This window comes from Myotis brandtii, unplaced genomic scaffold (assembly GCF_000412655.1).
Source record: "Myotis brandtii unplaced genomic scaffold, ASM41265v1 scaffold43, whole genome shotgun sequence".
Lineage (NCBI taxonomy): Eukaryota > Metazoa > Chordata > Mammalia > Chiroptera > Vespertilionidae > Myotis > Myotis brandtii.
Genome location: NW_005366455.1, coordinates 825474 through 846803, shown reverse-complemented (window position 1 = coordinate 846803; position 21330 = coordinate 825474). Strand labels below are relative to the sequence as shown.

Here is a 21330-nt window from a genome sequence, read left to right as displayed (position 1 = left end):
TTCGCTTTAAGCTGCCTGGCTGCCGGCCGCCATCTTGGCTGGCAGTTAATTTGCATATTGCCCTGATTAGCCAATGGGAAGGGTAGGGGATGTACGGCTAATTACCATGTTTCTCTTTTATTAGATAGGATACTAAATTTCTTCTAGAGAAAGGTAAAGTATGAGTCATATAAAAGTAAAGTATGAATCATGTATATTGACATGTTGGTCTCCCTCAGTAGCTCCTTAAGACCAAAAGCTGAGTCTTCCTAGTATTTGGCTATTCTCAGCATCTAGAACAGTGGTTCTCAACCTTGGCTGCACATTAGAATCACCTGGGAATCTTTTTAAAATCCTGACTTCTGGGCCTCATTCCAAAGGATTTTGGAATGGATTTAAAAAAGATTCCCAGGTGAAGGATGAGGCCCAGAAATCAGGATTTTAAAAAGATTCCCAGGTGATTCTAATGTGCAGCCAAGGTTGAGAACCACAGATCTAGAACCATGCCAGTGACATAATAGGTGTTTGTTATGTATTGTTATATTTCCCCATCAGAAGTCAGGGTTTTCTAATCTCATTTCTCTCTTCTGCTCATGCTTCAGGCATTTGTCTTGCTTTTTCTTTTAGTTAAGGATGAACAAAATAGTCCCTATCTTATTTATAAATTACTCATGAAAATACTTAGGAAATTTAATATTTCCTAAGAAATTGTGGTTTCCTTTATACTTACGGCCTATAGTGCCTCAAAGGAGATGTAGCTATACATCATAATTTGCACTATCCTGAGTTTCCAGGAAAATATTTATGTTCAGTGGAAAGTCTGTTTCCCTTTGCCTCTATGATTAAAATATGAGACACTGAATATAATTTTAATATTTAATTCTAATGTATTTTTTTTAAGATGAAAGAGAGAAAAAGGTAAGAAAAATGAAATTAAATATTGCTGTTTAGAAATTCTCAACCAAAGTGCCCACTGAAAATGTGGATCTCATTTCGAAGGTAAATGGCAGTTGTTTGTGGCCATTTTCTTGGAGAAAAGTAGTTAGTTTCATGATTCTATCTTCAGTTCACATTTTTTACATAGGTTAACTCTAAACTTTCTAACCTAAATATTCAGAATTTCCTCTCTTTGATTTATCTACTTATTTATCTAAAATAAAATAAAACATTGAAACAGCAAATATATTTCAAAAATTAATATGCCTCTTCAGAATTTTGACTTTCCTATAAATGTATTTTATTTTAAAATTAATTTAACATTTTAACAATGTTTTAATTTGAAATCATGTATTTATTTGCTCTTGGCTAGTCCTATTTGCCTGACTTGTCAATGATGGGTCTATTTTTATATCAAAATGTTTTTCCCTGTGGACCCACCATATAATATGTGCCTATACTTACATTAAGATTTTTAAATATTAGATTGGAATATTTTTCTTTGTAGAAAGCTGAATCACTGAATATTTGTTTACTTGAATGTTTTTTCCAGCTCAATTTTTTACCATCTCTAAAATGTAGAGTAATTGTATATATTTCAGGCCTGGAGAGTTTAGCAAATTTGTGCCACATCATATCAACTTGAAAGTTTAGCAGAATACAAGTAGGAAGCCATAAAAAAATGACCTGGTTTCTAGAATTCACTCCAGGGTACACAAAGATATGTCTGCTCAAAGAAATAAGTTGAACGGCATATGAAGACTGACCTGATTGGGTCAGACCTGAGTTATGAAGGAATTCCAAATGCTAAGAATTCTGCTTGCTTCCTTTTGGCCCAACTCAACTGACAGAGTGAAGAAGACAACTTTCAACTTAACTCAGAATCCCCCTGAGTCACAATTACAGCCAGCAGCAGCACAGCACAGCATAGCAACAGCCTGCCCTACTTCCAGAGAAGAAATCAATGTTTTACATGACTCAGATTTTACTTTTATATGACTCATACTTTACCTTTCTGATATAATTAACTAGATTTTGGACCCTCCATGTATGCATTAGTTTAGAATATTTAAAACTGCATGTGGTACAAATATTTTGCACCCTTCCATTTTTTATTTTAAATATATATATGATTCAGAAGGTTTATATTCATGTGGCACCTGTGGTTTACTTTATTATTGCATTTATTTTATTATCTTGTGTTTTTCAAACACATCTTGCCTTCTGCAATATAGTGTGAGTTACTGGTGGCAGAATCAATATCTTAAACGTCATTGTATTCCTAGTGCCTAACAGAATTCTTGGTATAAAGCTGGTATTTAGTAAATGTTTACTTGAAAAGCTTTTAGAAGGCATAATAAATGAATTGATGATTGATAATGATCTAAAATTAAATAAAGGCTCAATACGTGCTTGTTAAAACAATGTATAATAAATACAGACAGTTCCCAACTTACGATTTCTCAGCTTTATGATGGTGTGAGAGTGATATAAATGCATCAGTAGAAACCGTGCTTAGAATTTTGAATTTCGATCTTTGCCCAGACTAATGATATGTGGTATGATACTTCTCATGATGGATGCTGGGCAGTGATAGAGAGCCACAGTAACCCCTCAGGCACATGATCACAAAGACAAACAACGGATAGTCTACACTGCTGTGTTGCCAGTGTCTTTTGGATATGGTGTTCTGCACACATTTAACTTAGGCTAAGCTAAGCTATGATGTCCAGTCGGTTTAATATGGTAGATTGTCATCAATAGGGCAAGTTTACAAACTTAGTGTCTTTATGGGGATTAGATTCTCTTTCAAGTTCCAACCCCATCCCACCAGTCTCACTGCTCGGTGAAAGAGCAAGCAATCAATGGATGTTAGCGGATTTGGCTTCTCATCCCAGATTTCCCTGGAAGTGTCTAACTTGATCAGATAATTTACTCTTTCTGGCCTCAGTTTTTCAATATTAGGCAAACTATGTACTGACTCCTGTTGCTAAAAATGTTCAAATAAAAACCATAAAATTAATAATAGGTAGCATTTATTGAGCAAATCTAGCTTGCCTGGAATTATGGTTTATTTGTATTATCTAATAATTCCACCAACAGCCTAACACTGGGTTTTTGTGTACTGTGTGTCCATCATCTTCAAAACTATTAAGCACCCACCAACTTGCTTCATAAGAATTGTCTGCTAGTCATGCTATGTGATGGAGAGTGAGTCATTCTTATAGGTACTTAACAATCAACTTGAAAAGAGCAGAGAAGACATAAAACAAATATTTGGATTTTCAGCTTCACTTTTTTATGGCATCAAGGACTTTCTCCTTAGTTTTGCATAGAAGACAAAGAGAAGGAATGCAGGATTATAGTCAGTTCATCAACAACTTTTTCAGCTTAGACTTTGTCGGCATTGATAAGTGAAGATATAGATCCTACATAAACTTACACCATTGTTAAGGACTAAAACAAAAGTTCCTGTTTTGTAATACTGGTATGGATAGTAATAGTATAGGCATAATTGAGTCTACATGGAAAAGGGAACCAATAGTCATGTGCATAATTGTATTATAAAACTGATTGTTTTACTCTTTTCTTGTCTTTGGTTATGCAGCAGTGCAGAATTATGATGAGTTTTTATTGAACTGTCACATTGCATGATGACAGAGCAAAACATATCATAGAGAACATTCTAGAACTGTTGGTGCCAAGCCATTATGAAAATGGAGACATATCTATCTGGCACACATGTATTTTTCTTTTAGTTTTTCCAAGCTTTATTGTTTCTCCTTTTGCCAATTTTTAAGCGTATTTAAAGTTTCCCAGTAATAACTATAACCATGGACTATTTCTATGCTTTGTGATCTTTCTAATACTATAATCCAAAGAAAAACAGTGAGGTTTGCAGTTAGTTGTGAATCCTGAGAGAAAGGGTTCTATTCTACACTTTGAGCACATGTCTCAGGTGGATCTGAAATCATTGATGTACTTCTTTGAGAGCTTGACGGCTCGGAATTATCTGTCACACATTCACATCTTACCTATTACCCACATCCATCTCCCAAATGATCTAACAGTAAAGAAAATTATAACTTGATTTGACATTTTAAGCAAGTGCACTTTTGTCATAAATCATTAATAAATACCCAGGAGAATTTAAAATAAATATTCTAAAGAATTTTAAGTTGTTTACAGACAGAGCAAGAATTAGTCATTGTTTTCGCAATATGAAGTAGGTGTATACCACAGACAATGTGTAATTTTAAACGTACTTCTGAGATGTGTCTGCCTCCCTCAAGTAGGATTAGAGAAAAGAAACAACTGGCATATTCCCAGGAAGCTGACTAAAAGCAGCCAGTCCCCTGATTGGAATCCACTCCTCTTCGTAAATGTCCTGGACTCAGGAAGTAAAAGGTTTAACTTCTATTTGTGAGAATGATGAGATGGCGTATCCAGTAATTGCCTCACCCCTTTACACCAATTATTCTGTAGGCATGTTTCATGTTCTTTTCTGAAGTCCTATGCTACAGGCTTGCCAACTTTAGTGTCTCAGAATCACCTGGTGAATTTGTTAGAAGACCAATTTCCAAAGCCCATACCCCAAAATTCTAATTTGTTAGATTGATGCTGGAGGTAATTGTCTGGAAACACTTGAGGATCTATCGGAAATGGATCATCACCAAAGAGTGGTTCAATTTTATGAGTTTAAAACCTTTTCTGAGATGGATGAAATAGTTTATCTTAAAGGTATTTTGATACCTGCTTGTCACATGCTCTCTATTATGTGTCCAAGTTTAGTTTTCAGGTCTAGTCATTTGTTCTCCTTGGCATTATTCTTCATGGGTTACCAATGGAGTTAGAACTTCAGTACCAGCTCTCCTACCAGGCCTGGAAATTAGGTTTCAAAACCATCCTCCTCTCACTGATGGAGCTAGTGTTGGCTAAACATTTATAGCTAACAGAACCTTTTCCCCTGTGTATATCTGGAATTAGAAGGTTGGTGAATTATTCACTCAATCTTCAACAAATATTCGAAACACAACGGATAGCTAAATGGTGCTTTGTTCAGTTTGTGAATTACTATCATGCTTCGGTTATGAGCATCTTGCTTTGCATGACCCTTTTCATACTTGGAAGGAAAAATGTGAAAACCTCTCATTAAGTACATAGAAAATTAGAAAATGGTTTATTTTGAATAAAATGTATCTGCGATTTACATCCTTAGCTCTGGATATGCCCTGAGAAAAGAAATCCGTCAGTAGCTCCAAAAACAGCAGAGCCGTCAGGGACATTTTCTTCCCAGTATTTCTGCTTGCTTATTTCTTCCCTTTGAATCGTAAAGGAAATGTGGCAGCTGTACCTTATTTTTTTTGTCTCTGCAAGCCTCAGGGCACATGTGCTCAGGAACTGAAGTTTGATACACTTAAATAAATTTATCTGCGCTAATAACAGAAACTACAGGAACTGTCAGAGCATGTCAGACTTTTTTTTTTTATGCACAATATGCAGGCGGTCGATAGATGGAGTTCCAGATGAAAATGCCTCTCTTTTCAAGCTAGTCTTTAAACACATTAAATTTTAATGTGCACATATGATTTTATAACTCTTAGGGAGAACCAACAAAAGTGTGTTATTTGGCCACCCCCCAAAAAATAAGTCGTCATTTTAAAGTTATCATTCGTTTATTAGCAACATTTGCTTGCAGGATAAATTAATAGAGTATTCTAGGGAAGATGGATAAAGGAGAAATACCTTTTAAAAAACTAAGTAATGTTAGTTTTTTAAGAAATCATATTTTCATTAGAGTTGTTAACCTTTAACCTATGTGAAAGTTCTAGAATATTATGTAAGGTTTTATAAAATGATTTATCTGGAAAATGTTAATATCTATTTTGTGTGTTTTTTTTCACTTTATGTATACATGAAGGATAACATAAAAGCTATTATGTGCTAAATAATATTATGTGATTTTCTTAAAAAATGATGCCCCAAAATAAAATGTTGGAAGGCAAAAGGTACAGTTATTATTTGTAATAAATAACAGAATTCAGCACCAAAGACTTAGAATGAGGTAAATACTATATTTAAGTATTAAAGTTTCTGACAAGGGAAAATATGGGAATAGCTGTATTACCAGATTGTCTAAGAAATATTAGAAATCAACAAAATGTGTATTACCTTATTTCTAAATTACAATACAAATTAATTTATTGTATATATCCTATGCAAGGGACAATTATACACAAAAGACAATGTTTTCAAGAGTGGTCTTGCAGATTTGGAGTTAGGATTTGGGGTTGCCTCTGGGCAAGTCCAAATTTGTTCTTATATACAAAAATGTATGAATTTGTGTAAGTATCTGGGCAGGTAGGTACTCAAGTAAAATCTTAGAATTTTAAAACATAGAGCATTATAGTCTTAGGTTTGGAAAATGATTAAGGCAGTTGCATTTAAATACAAGAGAATCTGAATATAATAGAAATCCAATTATTAATGTAATAGGTATTCTACAAATCTGATAAATAGCATTACTGACTGACAGACCTACTCATAAGCTACAAAATGAGTCTTTAAGACCCACATTAATGATCATATCAGATTTTAAAAATTTTAGTAAGTAACTGAAATTTGGAATATACCTGTCCCAATCATGAGTTGAATTTTGCCATGAGAGTCATGTTTTCTGTTGAGTTGGAATTTTCTTTTTTTCTGTTCTTTCTTTTTCTATTTTTTGTTGTTTCTTTCACTCTTTTGCTTGTTTGCTTTCTTCTCTCTTTTGGTATTTCTTAACTGGAATTATCTAAGACCTTTTAATCATTATTGGAAGAGTATTAATTTTACTTCACAACATTAAACATGTATACATTAAATCTACCCCAAAACAAAACTGAAGCATTCTACAGATGTTAAATAAATAAGTAATGAATCTATAGACCATTTCAACTTGGAATTTAATCTGTGGAACAACTGTTTTCATTCAGATCTCCAACTCTTCCACAGTTAGGATTTGTGATCTTTTGCAATAAGGAGAGAGGAGAGTCTTTCTCATTACATGGGAGGAATGGAATGCTAACATTCCTTGTACTTCATAGTTTCCTCTCATAGATTTGGAGGGGATTTGCCTTTATCAGCTTTCTTATTTATCTCACATTCACAGTTTTCAGAGAGATTCAGGTAAAAATAATTATATACATCAGGAAGAAATGATTAAAAGAAGCTGTGATCACTTTTGACTATTGTCATAATGCCATTTTGTAGAGTAGAGCTAAACCGTGACTCCAAAACACTGATTAGGAATTCAAGTGAAATTTACCACAAGTGGGTGGTATTTTAATAATGTCATACTGTGATTATAAGTGAATGTAGCCAATAGTATTTCCTTTGCTTCCAGAAGCTTTTCAGTAGAGCGGAAGGAAGTCTTAAATTATATTTTCTGTCAAAGTAGCTTTGTCAGAGCAATACCAGCTTGACATTTTCTAAGATGTTGTCACTTAATACATGGTTATACTATGTACATTTCAAAAGCCCAACAAATTAGAAAGTGATAGCTGATTAATCTGCATACATTTTAAGGAGTGTTATCTGAATAGTCTTATCAGGAAGTTAGATGATGCATTTTAGATTATAAATTCACTTCATTTGTGTCTCTGATATTAATTGAAACCAATGTGGCCAGCCACCCCTTTCTTTTTACAAAATTAATTTCTACTGATTGATTAAAAAGAAAGAATCCAAAAGTCTGAGGCATTACACACTAAAGAGATCACTTTTTGAATGTCTGGTCTCTTTAAAACAAACTATCAGCATTTCAAGTGGATGATGGCCAAGTAGCACTCTCCTCCATTAGGCATTGTTTTTTTTTAGGTTCACTATGAGGCTTTTCAGTCACTGAGAAATCTTTTCCAGAGAGCCCTGTGGGGAAAACTGCCAATTTTAGCTGGGGACGGTGGGTGCCCATATTGTTTTCTTTACTTTGAGAATCTGTGGCTAGAACTCCTATGGGCTAAAGTGAAAACTTAAGTATTTCCCAAATCCTTTGAGAGGTGTTGATAAACATGGCATCAGACAAAGGGTTCTATGGCCTATTGGTTGGGATTCTCTCCACATCACTGCCCTTCCCTGAGATTCCATGTGTCCGAGCACATGAAAAGCTCTCAGCTAGTGTTACACATGCCTGTGCAACTCAACATTTCTCAAGCTCATGTAAGCACTTTACACTGACGGTCTTCCTCCCAAAACACATCATTGAAGACTAAACATGAAAAAACATTAGACAATGTTCTCATAGTGCAGAATTCCTTGGCTCTACTGGACAGTTAACATCATATGTCAATGAAAGCTAGCTAAGATATGTCCTTAAATGCCAAACACTATTTTTTTTAAAAAAGTGTATATAGATTGATGGAGGTCTTATATTAAAAGGATAGATATGCAAAAAAAAGGTTTGTAAAAAACAGAACCAAAGTGTTACTAATGGCTACCTCTTAATATTAAAAGTAGATTATTGAAAGGGCATTTTTGTGTTAGCTAACCACTACAAATTTGCTCTATCTTGGTACTATTAATATTAGACCAGATTCCCCCAAAGTCATGGCTACTATTTGTTCACTTCCAATCACAGGAGAGGTGACAGGTGTTGAAGAATGGCAGATGATCGGAAAGATGACGCAAAGGCACCTCACTGGACCTCAGCTCAGCTAACGGAGGCTTCTGCACACCCACATTCACCTGAGATTAAGGATCAAGGCGGGGCAGGGGAAGGATTTGTCAGAAGTGCCAATGGATTCCCATTCAGGGAGGACGAAGAGGGCACCTTTGGAGAACATGGGTCACAGAGCACTTACTCAAATACCAAAGAGAATGGGATCAACGGAGAGCTGACCTCAGCAGACAGAGAAACAGCAGGTAACTAAGGGCTCTCCAGTCACCGGAGCTGGTTTGTGCTTTGATGTCTGTTTAGTCTGAAAGTGAATTAATTTACAGCACTGATCCTCTTTCAGGAATGCTAGGATGGAAACTTTAGTCATTCAGGGGAAAGACACAAAAAAGAGAAAAACCATGGGAACTAGCCTGTGGTACCCCAAATTGGTTATATTCTCTATCTCATCTCCTTATTTAGTTTTACCACTTTAATTTTAATAGTCAAGTGGCTCAGTACCTGTCAGTAGTTTAATTCATTGAAAGAAAACACAAATAGTTTGCTATTGATTTTCTTGAATGATATGGGACCTAAATCTGATTGACTAATTAGAAGAATATTTACTTTTTAGGGCAGAAAAGAATGTTAGAGTCCAGCTCTCAGCTTTTAAAAAGAAAAAGGAGAAACAGAAAAGAAAGAAAATCAACACACACACACACACACACACACACACACACACACACAGGAACCATTTCATACTTCCTCAGATAGCTTTTTAATACCTAATATTCAGATATTAGGAAAACATACTATAATTTATTATCAAGTAATTTCTTTCAAAGTGTAATTTCTGTACTTTACTCTATCATTGACAATGTTGTCACAATGGCATAATTACTATATAGTATGAATGGCATAGAGAAACAATACCCAGAACTATAGTATTATTCAAAATTATTTTTATTTTTTCTGTGATTCAGAATTTAATGCATTTGAACACAGTAACTTGCAGACATGCTACTCTAAAGAAGTGTAAGCAAACTACAAGCAGTAAGAAAGGTTATGCCCCCTTCAAAATCATCCCTTACTTATTCAAAGATTGGTTTTCTACATTCCACCCACTAGTCAGCAACACATCGACTGTACACTGTTCAAAAAAATATGTTTGCATTTTAATGGGAAAATATGAAAGGCATTTCAAATGACTGGGGAGAAATTACATAAGTACATAGTGTAACTTTTTTTAATCCACACATTTCACAAATTACTGTTGAGCATTTTCTATGTAGTACAAAATGTGTTAGCTTCTGTGCCAGGTGTGTGCAAGGAATGGTCTCTGAGCTTCACAGAGCTGGTGACCTAGTAGTGGACATGAGACCTGTGCATGCAGTTAATTCAGATACAAAATGCAGTGTGTTCAGTACCAAATGAGCAGTACAGAAAGGCAAAGTGGAACTGGGATTGTTTCTACTTAGGGCCAAAGTTCCAAATTGTGCAAGAAATGTCTTGAGGTGCCATGGCACACTCCCAGGGCTGAGGGAGAGTATTTGAAATACTCAAAGGAAATGCAGCAATTCTCCATCTGTCCAATACTACATGGTCTATTAGCTCAAGACAGTACACAGTTTCAGCATTAGTGCACACTAAATTTCTTTTCAAGGTGCTGTATCTTTGCATGATAAAAACCAAGTACGCTGCAGACATCCTTGTGGAACAGGAAAAGAGGGTAACTATGTCCAATCCAATCCAAGGATTTGAAGAAGCTTTGCAGTGCCTAAAAGGCACATATACCCCATTAGAAAGAAACTGGTTCAGAATGAAATAAAAATATTATTTTTGCCTTTCATCATTACAATGAGGATTAAATGAAGTAGTAATGTGTACAAAGTGAATGGCTCATAAAATAGTATCTATTAATTATCATTATTATTATTATTATTGGTGGTGGTAGTGGTGTCAATATAGACAACAGAGTACTCATAAACAAGGAATGCTTTTCTACAAACCAGTATAATACAAGTTGTAGAGGGTGGGATTTGGATCAGAAACATTAAATAGGAAAATTTTGAAGGATCAAGGCATGAAGAGAGGAGGGCACATTAGAGTAAAATGATTGTGGGGAAAGAAATAATGTTATAGACCAAGATTATTCTTACCATCGTATTCTGTAGCACCTGATATTATACTTCAAGTACTCAATAAGTGTGTTGAGTGAGTGAATAAATGAATGAAGGAATCAATGAATAGAAAAGAAAAAAGGAAGTCCTTTTCAAATTGATGGTGAAAACTATTGAAAAGTCTTCCTTTGTATCTTGGGCTCTCATCAGTTGAGTCTCATGGATTATTGTGAGGTTTATAATACAAGACAAAAATCTCTATAGGGTGTTTGGTCAAGCAGTGGAGAATCAACATCACTCACTATTTCAGTTTTTCAATGGTCCTAATGAACTATTTAAGAATACCTGACAAATCTATTTCTAGGTCAGTGTGTCCTCGTCAGCTTGAAAAAATGATATAAATTAAAAAGAGACTAGTAGATTTTCTTTTAAATTATGGATTCAAGAGCATCCAAAATTAATTTTGATTTCAGCTTGCCATATATCACAGTAATTTTATATTACATTTGGGAGACTGATTATGAAAGCTTTATATGTATGTTCATAGTGACCGAGTTACAAAGAGCCAGCTGTGGATTACCAGGGTGATGTGTTCAATTCAAATTATGGTGTGATTTTAAACTAACCTCCCTTCAGAAATAACAGGCCAAGTATTGAATTATAAGTTATCTATGTGTGGGAAAAGAAAAATGTAAAATATTGTCTCCTCATGCCTATAGAGAATGTTCCAATGATAAATTCACGTGCAATTAAATATCTCTGTAAACTTCAGCTTAATAAAATAATAAATTTTATTATTGATAGTTTATAGGTAAATTTTTCACAAACTACAAACAAAAATAATTCCCAGTTAAAAAAAAGTGTTCTTAAATCTCAAATATATTTTTTTTAAATGCTGTCCTTTGATGATGGGGACTAGTGCTGAATATAAGCTGGCTGGCACGATATTTTGGGTTGTTTTCAAGAGGACCAGGGAGCTATATACTAGCCCACTCTTTTTATTATTTTTTTTTAATTTAAATTCTTTATTGTTGAAAGTATTACATGTCTCCCTTTCCCCCCCATTGACCGTATCCTGGCCACTCCCACCCCTCAGCACATGCCCTGACCCCCCTAGTGTCTGTGTCCATTGGCTGATCTCTTAACCCCTTCCTCTACCCTGCCTTCCCTCTGAGGTTTTATGGTCTGTTCAATGTTTCTGTGTCTCTGGATCTATTTTTGTTCATCGGTTTACATTGTTCATTATATTCCACAAATGAGTGAGATCATGTGATACTTATTCTTCTCTGACTGGCTTATTTTGCTTAGCATAATGCTTTGCATACACTTATAATCTATCAGTATATTGCGTTTCTCCCCTATAAAGGGTATTTCTCAGGGCATTGGTAACTTGAAGCATTTCCCAGTATCATTAGGTCCTTAGGTGGCCACCACATTACTGATTTACTCTAAAGATCTTTCTTCTACTTTCCTTCTTTGCTATAGTCCTCTCGACTTTAGAAATAAATCTTTCCCCCAAGGTTGCTTATTTGTATTTATCTCTATAAACCAGATAAAATGTTAAATGAATTGCAATCATCACATCCCCCCTTCTTCCTTCCTTTATCAGTGTGGGCTTACTTCAACCAAAGGTCTTGCCTCATTCTTTCTCACCCTTTTTCAGTGTTCACCTTCACGCCTGGGCCCTAATAATTTTTAAAGATGCAAGCCCATAGTCAGTTTATCATTAATCTTATGCACTGAGACGTGGGATGGCAGGGAATGCTAGAAGGCAATAATGTTTTAAATTATATTTCTTTATAGTTTATTCTTCTAGATTTTGTCTCCTTATAATGTAAAGCTAATCCATAGAAAGGTAGATTGGATTATTTGCTCATTTGATATAGCATAAGTTTTGATACTTTAAGGATTTTTCTTACATTTATTCATTCAGGTGTTCTTTTTAGAAGCCATCCCACAGTAGCTTTCAAAAATAAACGAGAAGCCATTGAGAAGCTAGCCACTTGGGAACGTTATTGTTATAATGAGAATAAAGCCATCATTTTTACATTTGTTTTCCAAAGTGTGAAATCAGAAGAGTAAAAGCTTAAAATAAACCCTTCTGCTACTTTTCACCTTAAATTTGAAGTAAGAGGAATGCATTTTGGTCCCCACATAGTTCCAATTCTGAGTGAAAATGAGCTTCGTCTTTAAGATTTTTATGTGAGGTGGGGCCCAAACTCATATTAGAATCCATATCAAAATAACAAGAAGATAACTAGAAGGAACCAATAGGGTGAACTTTCAGTCCTCCTCTTTACAGGTTTAGTCCCCAATCAAGATCTCATGACTACAGCCAGCATGCTGGTCTCCTGCTGCATAGACCAGCACTCATTCAACAACCCATAGCACCAGATTGAGACCAGCACAGCCAGCCGCCTGGTGATCCATTATAGCCAAAGAAGACAATCCCTATTGCAAAACTGCCACACGCATGTGCCTCTAAGCATGACAGAAAAATTGTAATTTTATTCTCAGTTCTCAGCATGAATGGAGAAACATAGGAGGCAAATATGAGAAGTTGATAGATGCCAAGACATTGACGTATTTCATTAAATTCATCCTTCCATGATTTTGACTATCCTAAGGTCTAATGCTTTGAACACTAGTAAGAAACACTAGTCAGAGTACAAAGAGCCTTCATGACCATCCACAGTCCACAGCCAGTGCCAGCTCTGAGTTAATGAAAGATTAAAGGGGAGTGTTTCTTGAGTTAACTCCTCACCCCACTCCCCAGGCATGCGTTGTTTCCCAGAATTTCTGAGGAGTCCACCCAGGTCTGTTCCCTGCCAAAGCAGCGAGATCTGGAAGAGCTCTTGCAGGTCACACAATGTTGCATTTCAGAATTTACCTTGAGCTGTGCCTTCCAAAGCCTGGACTTTACCATCCTCGGAACTCAAGCAGCCAAGCAACGAACATACTCCGATATGTCCGTTTATTGCTGCTGAAATTACAAATTTAAGCTTGAAAATACACGATGAAGGAAAAGTTTGTCATCACTCTAACCTTCTATTTCCCTTTTCAACCTTTGAGTATGAGAACCTGCCTTTTCTTCTTCCACTTTCCTTTGCCAACATTCCTGAGTTTGAGATTTACTAGTAAGAGCTGTCATCCCATTCAAAAGATGGGCCCTAGGTGGTTTTGCTCAGTGGATAGAGCATTGGCCTGCAGACAGAAGGGTCCCAGGTATGATTCCAGTCAAGGGCATGGCTGAAGGGTCCCAGGTTCAATTCCAGTCAAGGGCACATGCCCAGGCTGTGGGCTCAATCCCTACTGGGGAGCATGCAGGAGGCAGCCAATCAATGATTTTCTCTTCCTCTCTGAAATCAATAAAAATATATTTTTTAAAAATTTATAAAAGATGGCATATAGTATTTAACATTATATTCATGTACGCAGAGAAGATAGTGCAGGGCCATCTCTTGCAGATAAACTAGAGCTACCTGCATCACCCCCAAGGAAAATCAACAAGCTGGCCTGACAATACAAGAGGCTGCAGATTTTCTTTTCCTTGTTGCCATGCCAACCACTCATCGCTCCGCTGCCATTTCCCTGAGCTCCGCAGAGGCGTGTGCAGAGCAGAGGTATTTAGCATTTAAGGGTGGATCTGCGGAAAAGCACAGGGCCTCCCTGCGAAGCCTCTGGGCCTGGTGGCGCCGATGGATGAGGACAGAAAATGGGGACCTTTTCAGTGTTTTCCTTCAAAAGGTTAGGCATCTGGGGCTAGAAGGGTGAGCAAGACAAGAATTGATAGAAAAGGCAATTCCATGAGGTTTGTATTTGTCACGTTTGCTTTGTCCTATGTGGTCTCTATACCATTTGAAGCATGGGTATGGGTATTAGCTTCAGCCATAATATGTGGCTTGTCTTGTTGGTATATAGAAGGATCTGAACCTAATTGAGGGCTAGCTTGTGTGGAAATGACAATAAGGAATCGCATCTCTTACTCTTGTTAAGGTATGAGCTTGTGCACAGCAAGTATTGCTAGCTAGAGCTTTTATAATCTATTAGAAATTAGAGGAAAAGACGGGCACCAGATAAAGTTGATTGTTTAAATGTGCAATTATAGGGTAGTTCTTCCTGTAAAAATTTACCTCAGATCTATATTTGCTTGCTCTTCAGCCAGTCTTAGAGTAGGATGCAATTGTTTTAAGCCAGTAATTTTAAAATCAAAATATAAGAAATCTTGGTTTCCCTAGACCTCTTTTAATTAAACTTATGACTCAACAAATTAAAATGTGATTTTACTCCTTTGAATTTGAACTGCCTACAAAAACTTAAAGTCATGAAGACACTGTATCTAATACAATAGAATGTGGTATTTAAAAATTAAGATTAATTTGCATATAAATTTATTCCCATGTATGTTTTTCCAGAAAATGCCCCCCATGCACTTGTGGAAATAAGTCTCCTTTCTTTACTGTCTAGTTTTGTGCTAAATGTCAGAACTACATCACATTGAATTTGAATTTTAATCAATACAACAGACTTGAGCCAAGAACAATTCAGATCTACTTCTAAAGTTATTCTTTCTGGCTTGTTCTGTAAATGTAAATGTAATTTAATTATCATTGTATTCTTTTTTTTTACTTGGTCCCTCCTCCTGATACTATATTTTCTAAGACTTTATCAAATTCTGCTGTCATGTTTTATCATCATAATTTTCTTTTAATGTATTCAATTTTTGACATTGTAAAATTCTGCATTTGAGAAGAATTCTTAACATTTTGTAAAATATTTGTAGTGTGCAGGTGAAAATAGTCATGAAACAAGTCTTTTTGGATTCATTTTTGAACTGTCTAAATAATTGTTTTGGTTAGGATTATGCATAATCTTTATCTGTGTCATGTTACATTTCTAAGAATTCTCTCCACTCGAAAAAAATTTTAATAGTAATTTGGAATATGTTAATTGCTCTAATATCTTGAGAATATATTCATCATCAATCAATAACATATTTTTTTGAAAAGTAGGATGGATGGACGGATGGATGGATGATAGAGATATTTAGGTAGATGATTGATAGATAGATAGATAGATAGATAGATAGATAGATAGATAGATAGATAGATTATAGATGGATAAAGATTGTTTGTATATACCCAAGAAAAGTAGTACACCAAATACCACCCTGAGAGGTGGCTGTGGACTTGATTTCATTTGCTGTTGAGAGGTTAGTAGACTGGGGAGTACGTATCAGTCATCACTCCTCCCTCTTTCCTTACCAAGCTACTGAGATGAACTGACTCTTTCCACTTCAGTGTATTAAGCCTTTTCCTCTCATTCCCTCACACTTCACTGCTCCTCAGCACATTACATAAAGCATGTGCTTTGACTGTCAGGGGAGTCTGGAAAGGCATATCAGGAGCAGATGAACAGAACAACTGGTGCTGCATTGCAGACTTGGTAGTTTAAGCATGATCTGACTTGGCATCATGAGTCCGAGGGGAAAAGAACACTGAACCAAATGCTTGCTACCCGTTCACTGTGTGGCTCATCTCACAGAATGAGTCACCAGCCAGCAGCACTCAGAGAAAATACAATTCAAAACCCAGCCAAGCTGATGAGCAAAGAAAAGAGGAAAACATATCTCCTGGGCTCTTGTTGCAACTTTTAACAAAGATGCAAATGCTAGGTGGTTATTAGGACACATAAATGAGAGTTAAACGTTTGCTTTTACAGTTGATTTCAGCATTACTCAAAACTTGAAAAGACATTAGGCAAAAATGGATAATAAGGGATGAGTCAAGATTCAGAGAAAAATCATTTTTAATAGAGATGATTCAGCTTCAGCAACCTGACAATTAGACTCAATATTTTCGGTCCAAATTTCCTATTTGTAAACACAGGTCAAAGCCATGCTGAGATGTGCGCCTCTCTGATGCTTGCATAGGAGACTGGAGCATGGTCAGTCCTCTAACTGAACTAACAGTCTTGTCTTTTGCAAAACACGTTACATTTGCTGTGAAAGGATATATTGGGAAGAAAGTCATGAAAGGATATAGTGGAAGACTACATGCGGTTGTTTCATCATGTGTAGCATGATGACATTTGAAAGAGTGTGTACTATAGGAGAGACGACCAGGAGTCCATGATCAAAGGCCCAGAGCTGATGTTGATTTTATCCTCTCAAATGAATCTCTTCCTTTTCCGAACATCCCCATGTACCATGTTTATATCCTGCTAATGGCATTGATCATATTGAACATGTTACTGAGGTTACTTGTTACTTGTTTTAATCCCCATCACTAGGTTGTGTTTTGAGGTTGTAGTTGTCTGTGCTTTCTTTATCTTCATGTTCCTTTTGGTATATAATGTGGTGCTTATTTTGTGTAGTTGGTGCCAATCAGTAGTTTTGAATTGGTGCCAATCAAGAAGAGAGAGCGTTGCCTGGCCAGGGTGGCTCCGGGATTGAATGTCGACCTATGAACCAGGAGGTCACAGTTCAATTCCTGGTCAGGGCACATGCCTGGGTTGTGGGCGAGCTTGATCCCCAGTGTGGGGCAGGCAGGAGGCAGCCAATCAATGATTATCTATCATCATTGATGTTTCTCTCTCTCTCTCTCTCTCTCTCTCTCTCTCTCTCTCTCTCTCTCCCTCTCTGAAATCAATTAAATATTTTTTAAAAGATTAGAGAGTTAGTATCCATGTTCTGTTTGAGAATCTAAATTACATAAACAAAATGGGGCTACAAAAATTATATCACAGTGTGAGCAATACACTTGTGGGAAAGGTTTCATGACAGTTTTTACTTTGACAGCAAACTTCTCTTTTTGGAAACAGACCCAAACTCCAAGCTCAAATACAACATTTTTTAGGTGAAGGATTTCTGTAAAAGTTGGGAAGGCGTGATTGATAAACTGGAAAGGGGAATGAAAATGAATCAGAAAAACCAAGCTGTTTTTAGACATAGTCTTAAAATCAGGAATTGATCAACCTCTTCATGATCAGGGCTACTGTTGATGACATATTGAAATTGTAATTTTGTTTAAAATAAAAGTTACAAGTCCTGATTTTGAAAATTTCTTTTTTTCATATCTTGTACAATAAATTGACATATTATTGACATATTTTACTAAGAAAATAAAATGAAAATTTTTGAAATCTGATTTACCATATCATGAAGTTTCATATATCTCTTTCATAAGGTTGTGTTTTTTATGCCAAATGAAGCTCTGTGTTTGTAGATATACTATAGCTTTTAGTTATAGTAACATCTGCCTATCTAAGACCTTTCCTTAGCAAAGTTATATTAATTTAATATACTTCCCCCCTTGCCTAAATTTAAATGCTAGGCAGATCCTAAACTGTGGATAGATCCCACCCTCCATCCTATTGCAAAGTCCAGTTGCCTGGTCCAATGTAATCCTACCTACCTAGATAGCATCCCATTCTTACATTTTTCTCAGCCCTACTCTCCATCAAAATTGATCCACCTTTCTCTTTCTGCTGGGCTCCTCCATAGGACGACCAGAGCTATTGCAATAATGAGTTACAGTTTTATGCTTTCTAGATATCATTTGCATCCTGTTATAGCATCAATGTCTTCAAATAAAAGTGAGTACTTTGACAGTTTCAAGTATGATATAGATGGTACCCGCAATCTGCAAGTATTTCTAGAGGTGGGTTTGGTAGCAATGAGGCAGTACACAGAGAAGAGATATAGATTGAAATGTGTATGTGCCATTGAGTCAGTCCTGTCCTCAACACTCCTTAGACAATGTGATGTTTCAAGACAGAATACAATCCAGTTTCTCCCAAGTTTACAAGGAGTAGTACAATTTTAATATTTTTTACTAGATGCAAAAATGAGTGCACAATGCTACATTGGGAAAAATACCACCAACAGCAAAAACTTTAACTAGAATATGATAATATAAAGTGAGACTATATGTACTTCTACTTAAATGTGTTTTTTTCCCGTTTCCAGTTTTACCCTTAAAATTAGAAGCAAAATTTTGTAGTAGGTACTACTTCTGATCTGTACTTTGCTTTTCTAATTACTTTTAACTTCGTTATATAGTATCCTGAACTTGTGGTATCCTTGCACTGTTAGCATTAATTTATTATACTTCCCTCCCTGGGCTAAATTTAAATGCTAGGCAGATTTTGTTCAAGCTCTAAACCCTTCATTTGAGTAAGTTAAGTTGTCAATCTAAATAAATTATGGATTTGAGCATATAGATTGAGGTAAAACAAAAAGAGTGAGGGAAATTCTCCTGGACTCAGGCCCTTGTACAAGTGTATTACCTACCAATCTTAGCTCCACTGGGTTGCGTGTGCATTTGTGAAGAGAACCATATGAGGGACTGTGGATAATTCAGCCAAAATCATTGGCCATTACTGGGAAAAGCTTAAAGAACAAAAGCAAAACATGTCCTTCAGTGACTTTGCCCCATTTCAAGCACAATTTCAATGCAGGAACACCCAGTCCTACTCATCTTTATACCAATCATAATGACTAAGCATAGTTCTACTATCTTTAGTGGGTGCGATACAAAATCTGTCCAGTTTCAGTACCATCATAACTGAACTTTGTGTAGTCATGATTCCTTATCTTAAACGCATTTCTCCCTATAAACTAACTTTACCTCAAATGCCCCCCCCCCCCCATAAACTAGAATTTTCTTTGTTTTAATCAGGAAGTCTTTAGAAAAAAAAATCTGTGGAAGACAAAGCTGGTAGGCAAAGATCGACAGCTGCAGTGTTGGCCTGGGTGACCCTTTGAGATCAATTGGAGTCCTGCTAGGGAGGGGTATGCCTGCTGGCCTCTTTCATGTTAAGGTGCCAGGGAAACAAACAAAAAAACCAACAATCCGCTCTTTTAATTTCCTTCATCACCAGTTGAATACAAGAAATAGTTTCAGAGAAACCATTTACTTTCCAAATTAAGCCAGGAACTTACCTTTTTTCCCTGTGTTTATGAATTTATCTCGGGTATTTGTTTAGCAGACCTCTTCGAACTGCACAGTGCTTTCCTTGTTGACTAGTTTCCATCGGCAGCAGCAATTAGCATCGGTTTCCTAGGCAACCATTCTGTACCCTACTGAGAAAAACCTTTTCTTGACAGGAGCATTCTGTCTAAAATTGTCTTGTTTTCCTTCTTTCACAAGTGTACAGTAGGCTTGTCGTTTCTTTTAACACAGCACTATTATGCCTGATGTTCTTAAAAGCAGAAACATGTACTGGCTTTTATATTGTATATGGTTGAATTTATTATCAATGCCACTTACTTCTCTCTTAACAACCTGAAAGAAATCAAGAAAAATACGTTCTCAGGCTTATGCCAACTTCCTTCCTTCCTTCCTTCTTTCCTTCCTTCCTTCCTTCCTTCCTTCCTTCCTTCCTTCCTTCCTTCCTTCCTTCCTTCCTTCCTTCCTTCCTTCCTTCCTTCCTTCCTTCCTTCCTTCCTTCCTTCCTTCCTTCCTTCCTTCCTTCCTTCCTTCCTTCCTTCCTTCCTTCCTTCCTTCCTTCCTTCCTTCCTTCCTTCCTTCCTTCCTTCCTTCCTTCCTTCCTTCCTTCCTTCCTTCCTTCCTTCCTTCCTTCCTTCCTTCCTTCCTTCCTTCCTTCCTTCCTTCCTTCCTTCCTTCCTTCCTTCCTTCCTTCCTTCCTTCCTTCCTTCCTTCCTTCCTTCCTTCCTTCCTTCCTTCCTTCCTTCCTTCCTTCCTTCCTTCCTTCCTTCCTTCCTTCCTTCCTTCCTTCCTTCCCTCCCTTCCTTCCTTGTTGTTCATACTGTAATTGCTGAGCCTTTGCTTGCTCACTGAGTCACAGCTGGTCCTGATGAAAACACAAAGGCTCCACTTTCAAATTCCAACCTCTGTGTACACCAACAGTGTCGTAGATGGCTCTGAAGCAAGTTGACGTTTTCAGGGCCACTGAGAAAGTTACAACTGCATCGCTTGGTTATAAATCAACCACACAATGTCTATAAATTAATATAACAAAATAACTAAACTAAAATATGTGCTAAAAACCAGGCCTCAGACTGTCTTAAAATTTCTGATCTAAGTAAAGATACTGTGACTAGAAGAGCATAGCATGAATCAGCATCATAGAAAAACCAGAGCACTGCAATAGTTAGAAATGCTGGATACTATGGTACAACCATAGAGTCACATTTACTATATCACTTTTGTTTAAATAATAAGTGGCATGAGCCTGATATATTGTCTGTGAGGCAGTGACCCAACATTCAGGCAAGGAAGTACTCACTGGGAAAAATGACAGAATCATCTCAATGGATGACAAAAGTTTTTAAGTTTTTATCGGCATATCAATCAAACAATGATCATAGACTTAGACGTTAGCAAGACAGCAAGAGTGATTAAAACAGTGTTATGTAATTTAAATAAGCATTTAATATACATTATTTCATTTAATTGTCACAGCACATTAAAATATGAATGCCACTTTTATTCCCCTTAGCATGAGGAATCTGAAGGTCAGAGAGATTGTCACTTACTGACCCCCCGCTGGCCTGGTCACCCCCAACTGCCCCCTACTGCTGGCCTGGTCGCCCCCAACTGCCCCCGCAGATGACCTGGTTGCCCCTAACTGCCCCCCCACCGGCCTGGTTGCCTCTTATTGCCCCCCCCCCAGCATGGTCACCCCAAACTGCCCCCCTCT

The 21330-nt window shown here is 36.6% G+C and overlaps 1 protein-coding gene and 1 long non-coding RNA gene across 14 annotated transcripts in view; one reads left to right on the top strand and one right to left on the bottom strand.

The window, feature by feature from the left end:
- LOC106727463 overlaps nucleotides 1–9294 on the bottom strand; it is a 16853-nt gene extending 7559 nt beyond the window's left edge. The window contains exon 1 of the long non-coding RNA XR_001363658.1: nucleotides 9280–9294. This is a non-coding gene — a long non-coding RNA (uncharacterized LOC106727463). The remainder of the gene's footprint in view (nucleotides 1–9279) is intronic.
- MAP2 (microtubule-associated protein 2) overlaps nucleotides 1–21330 on the top strand; it is a 172174-nt gene that overhangs the window by 102120 nt on the left and 48724 nt on the right. For all 13 annotated transcript variants that reach the window (XM_014546060.1, XM_005874199.2, XM_014546059.1 and 10 more), the window contains one exon: nucleotides 8531–8814. In XM_014546060.1, coding sequence (XP_014401546.1) covers nucleotides 8553–8814 — 262 coding nt within the window. In that variant the 5' untranslated portion in view covers nucleotides 8531–8552. The remainder of the gene's footprint in view (nucleotides 1–8530; nucleotides 8815–21330) is intronic.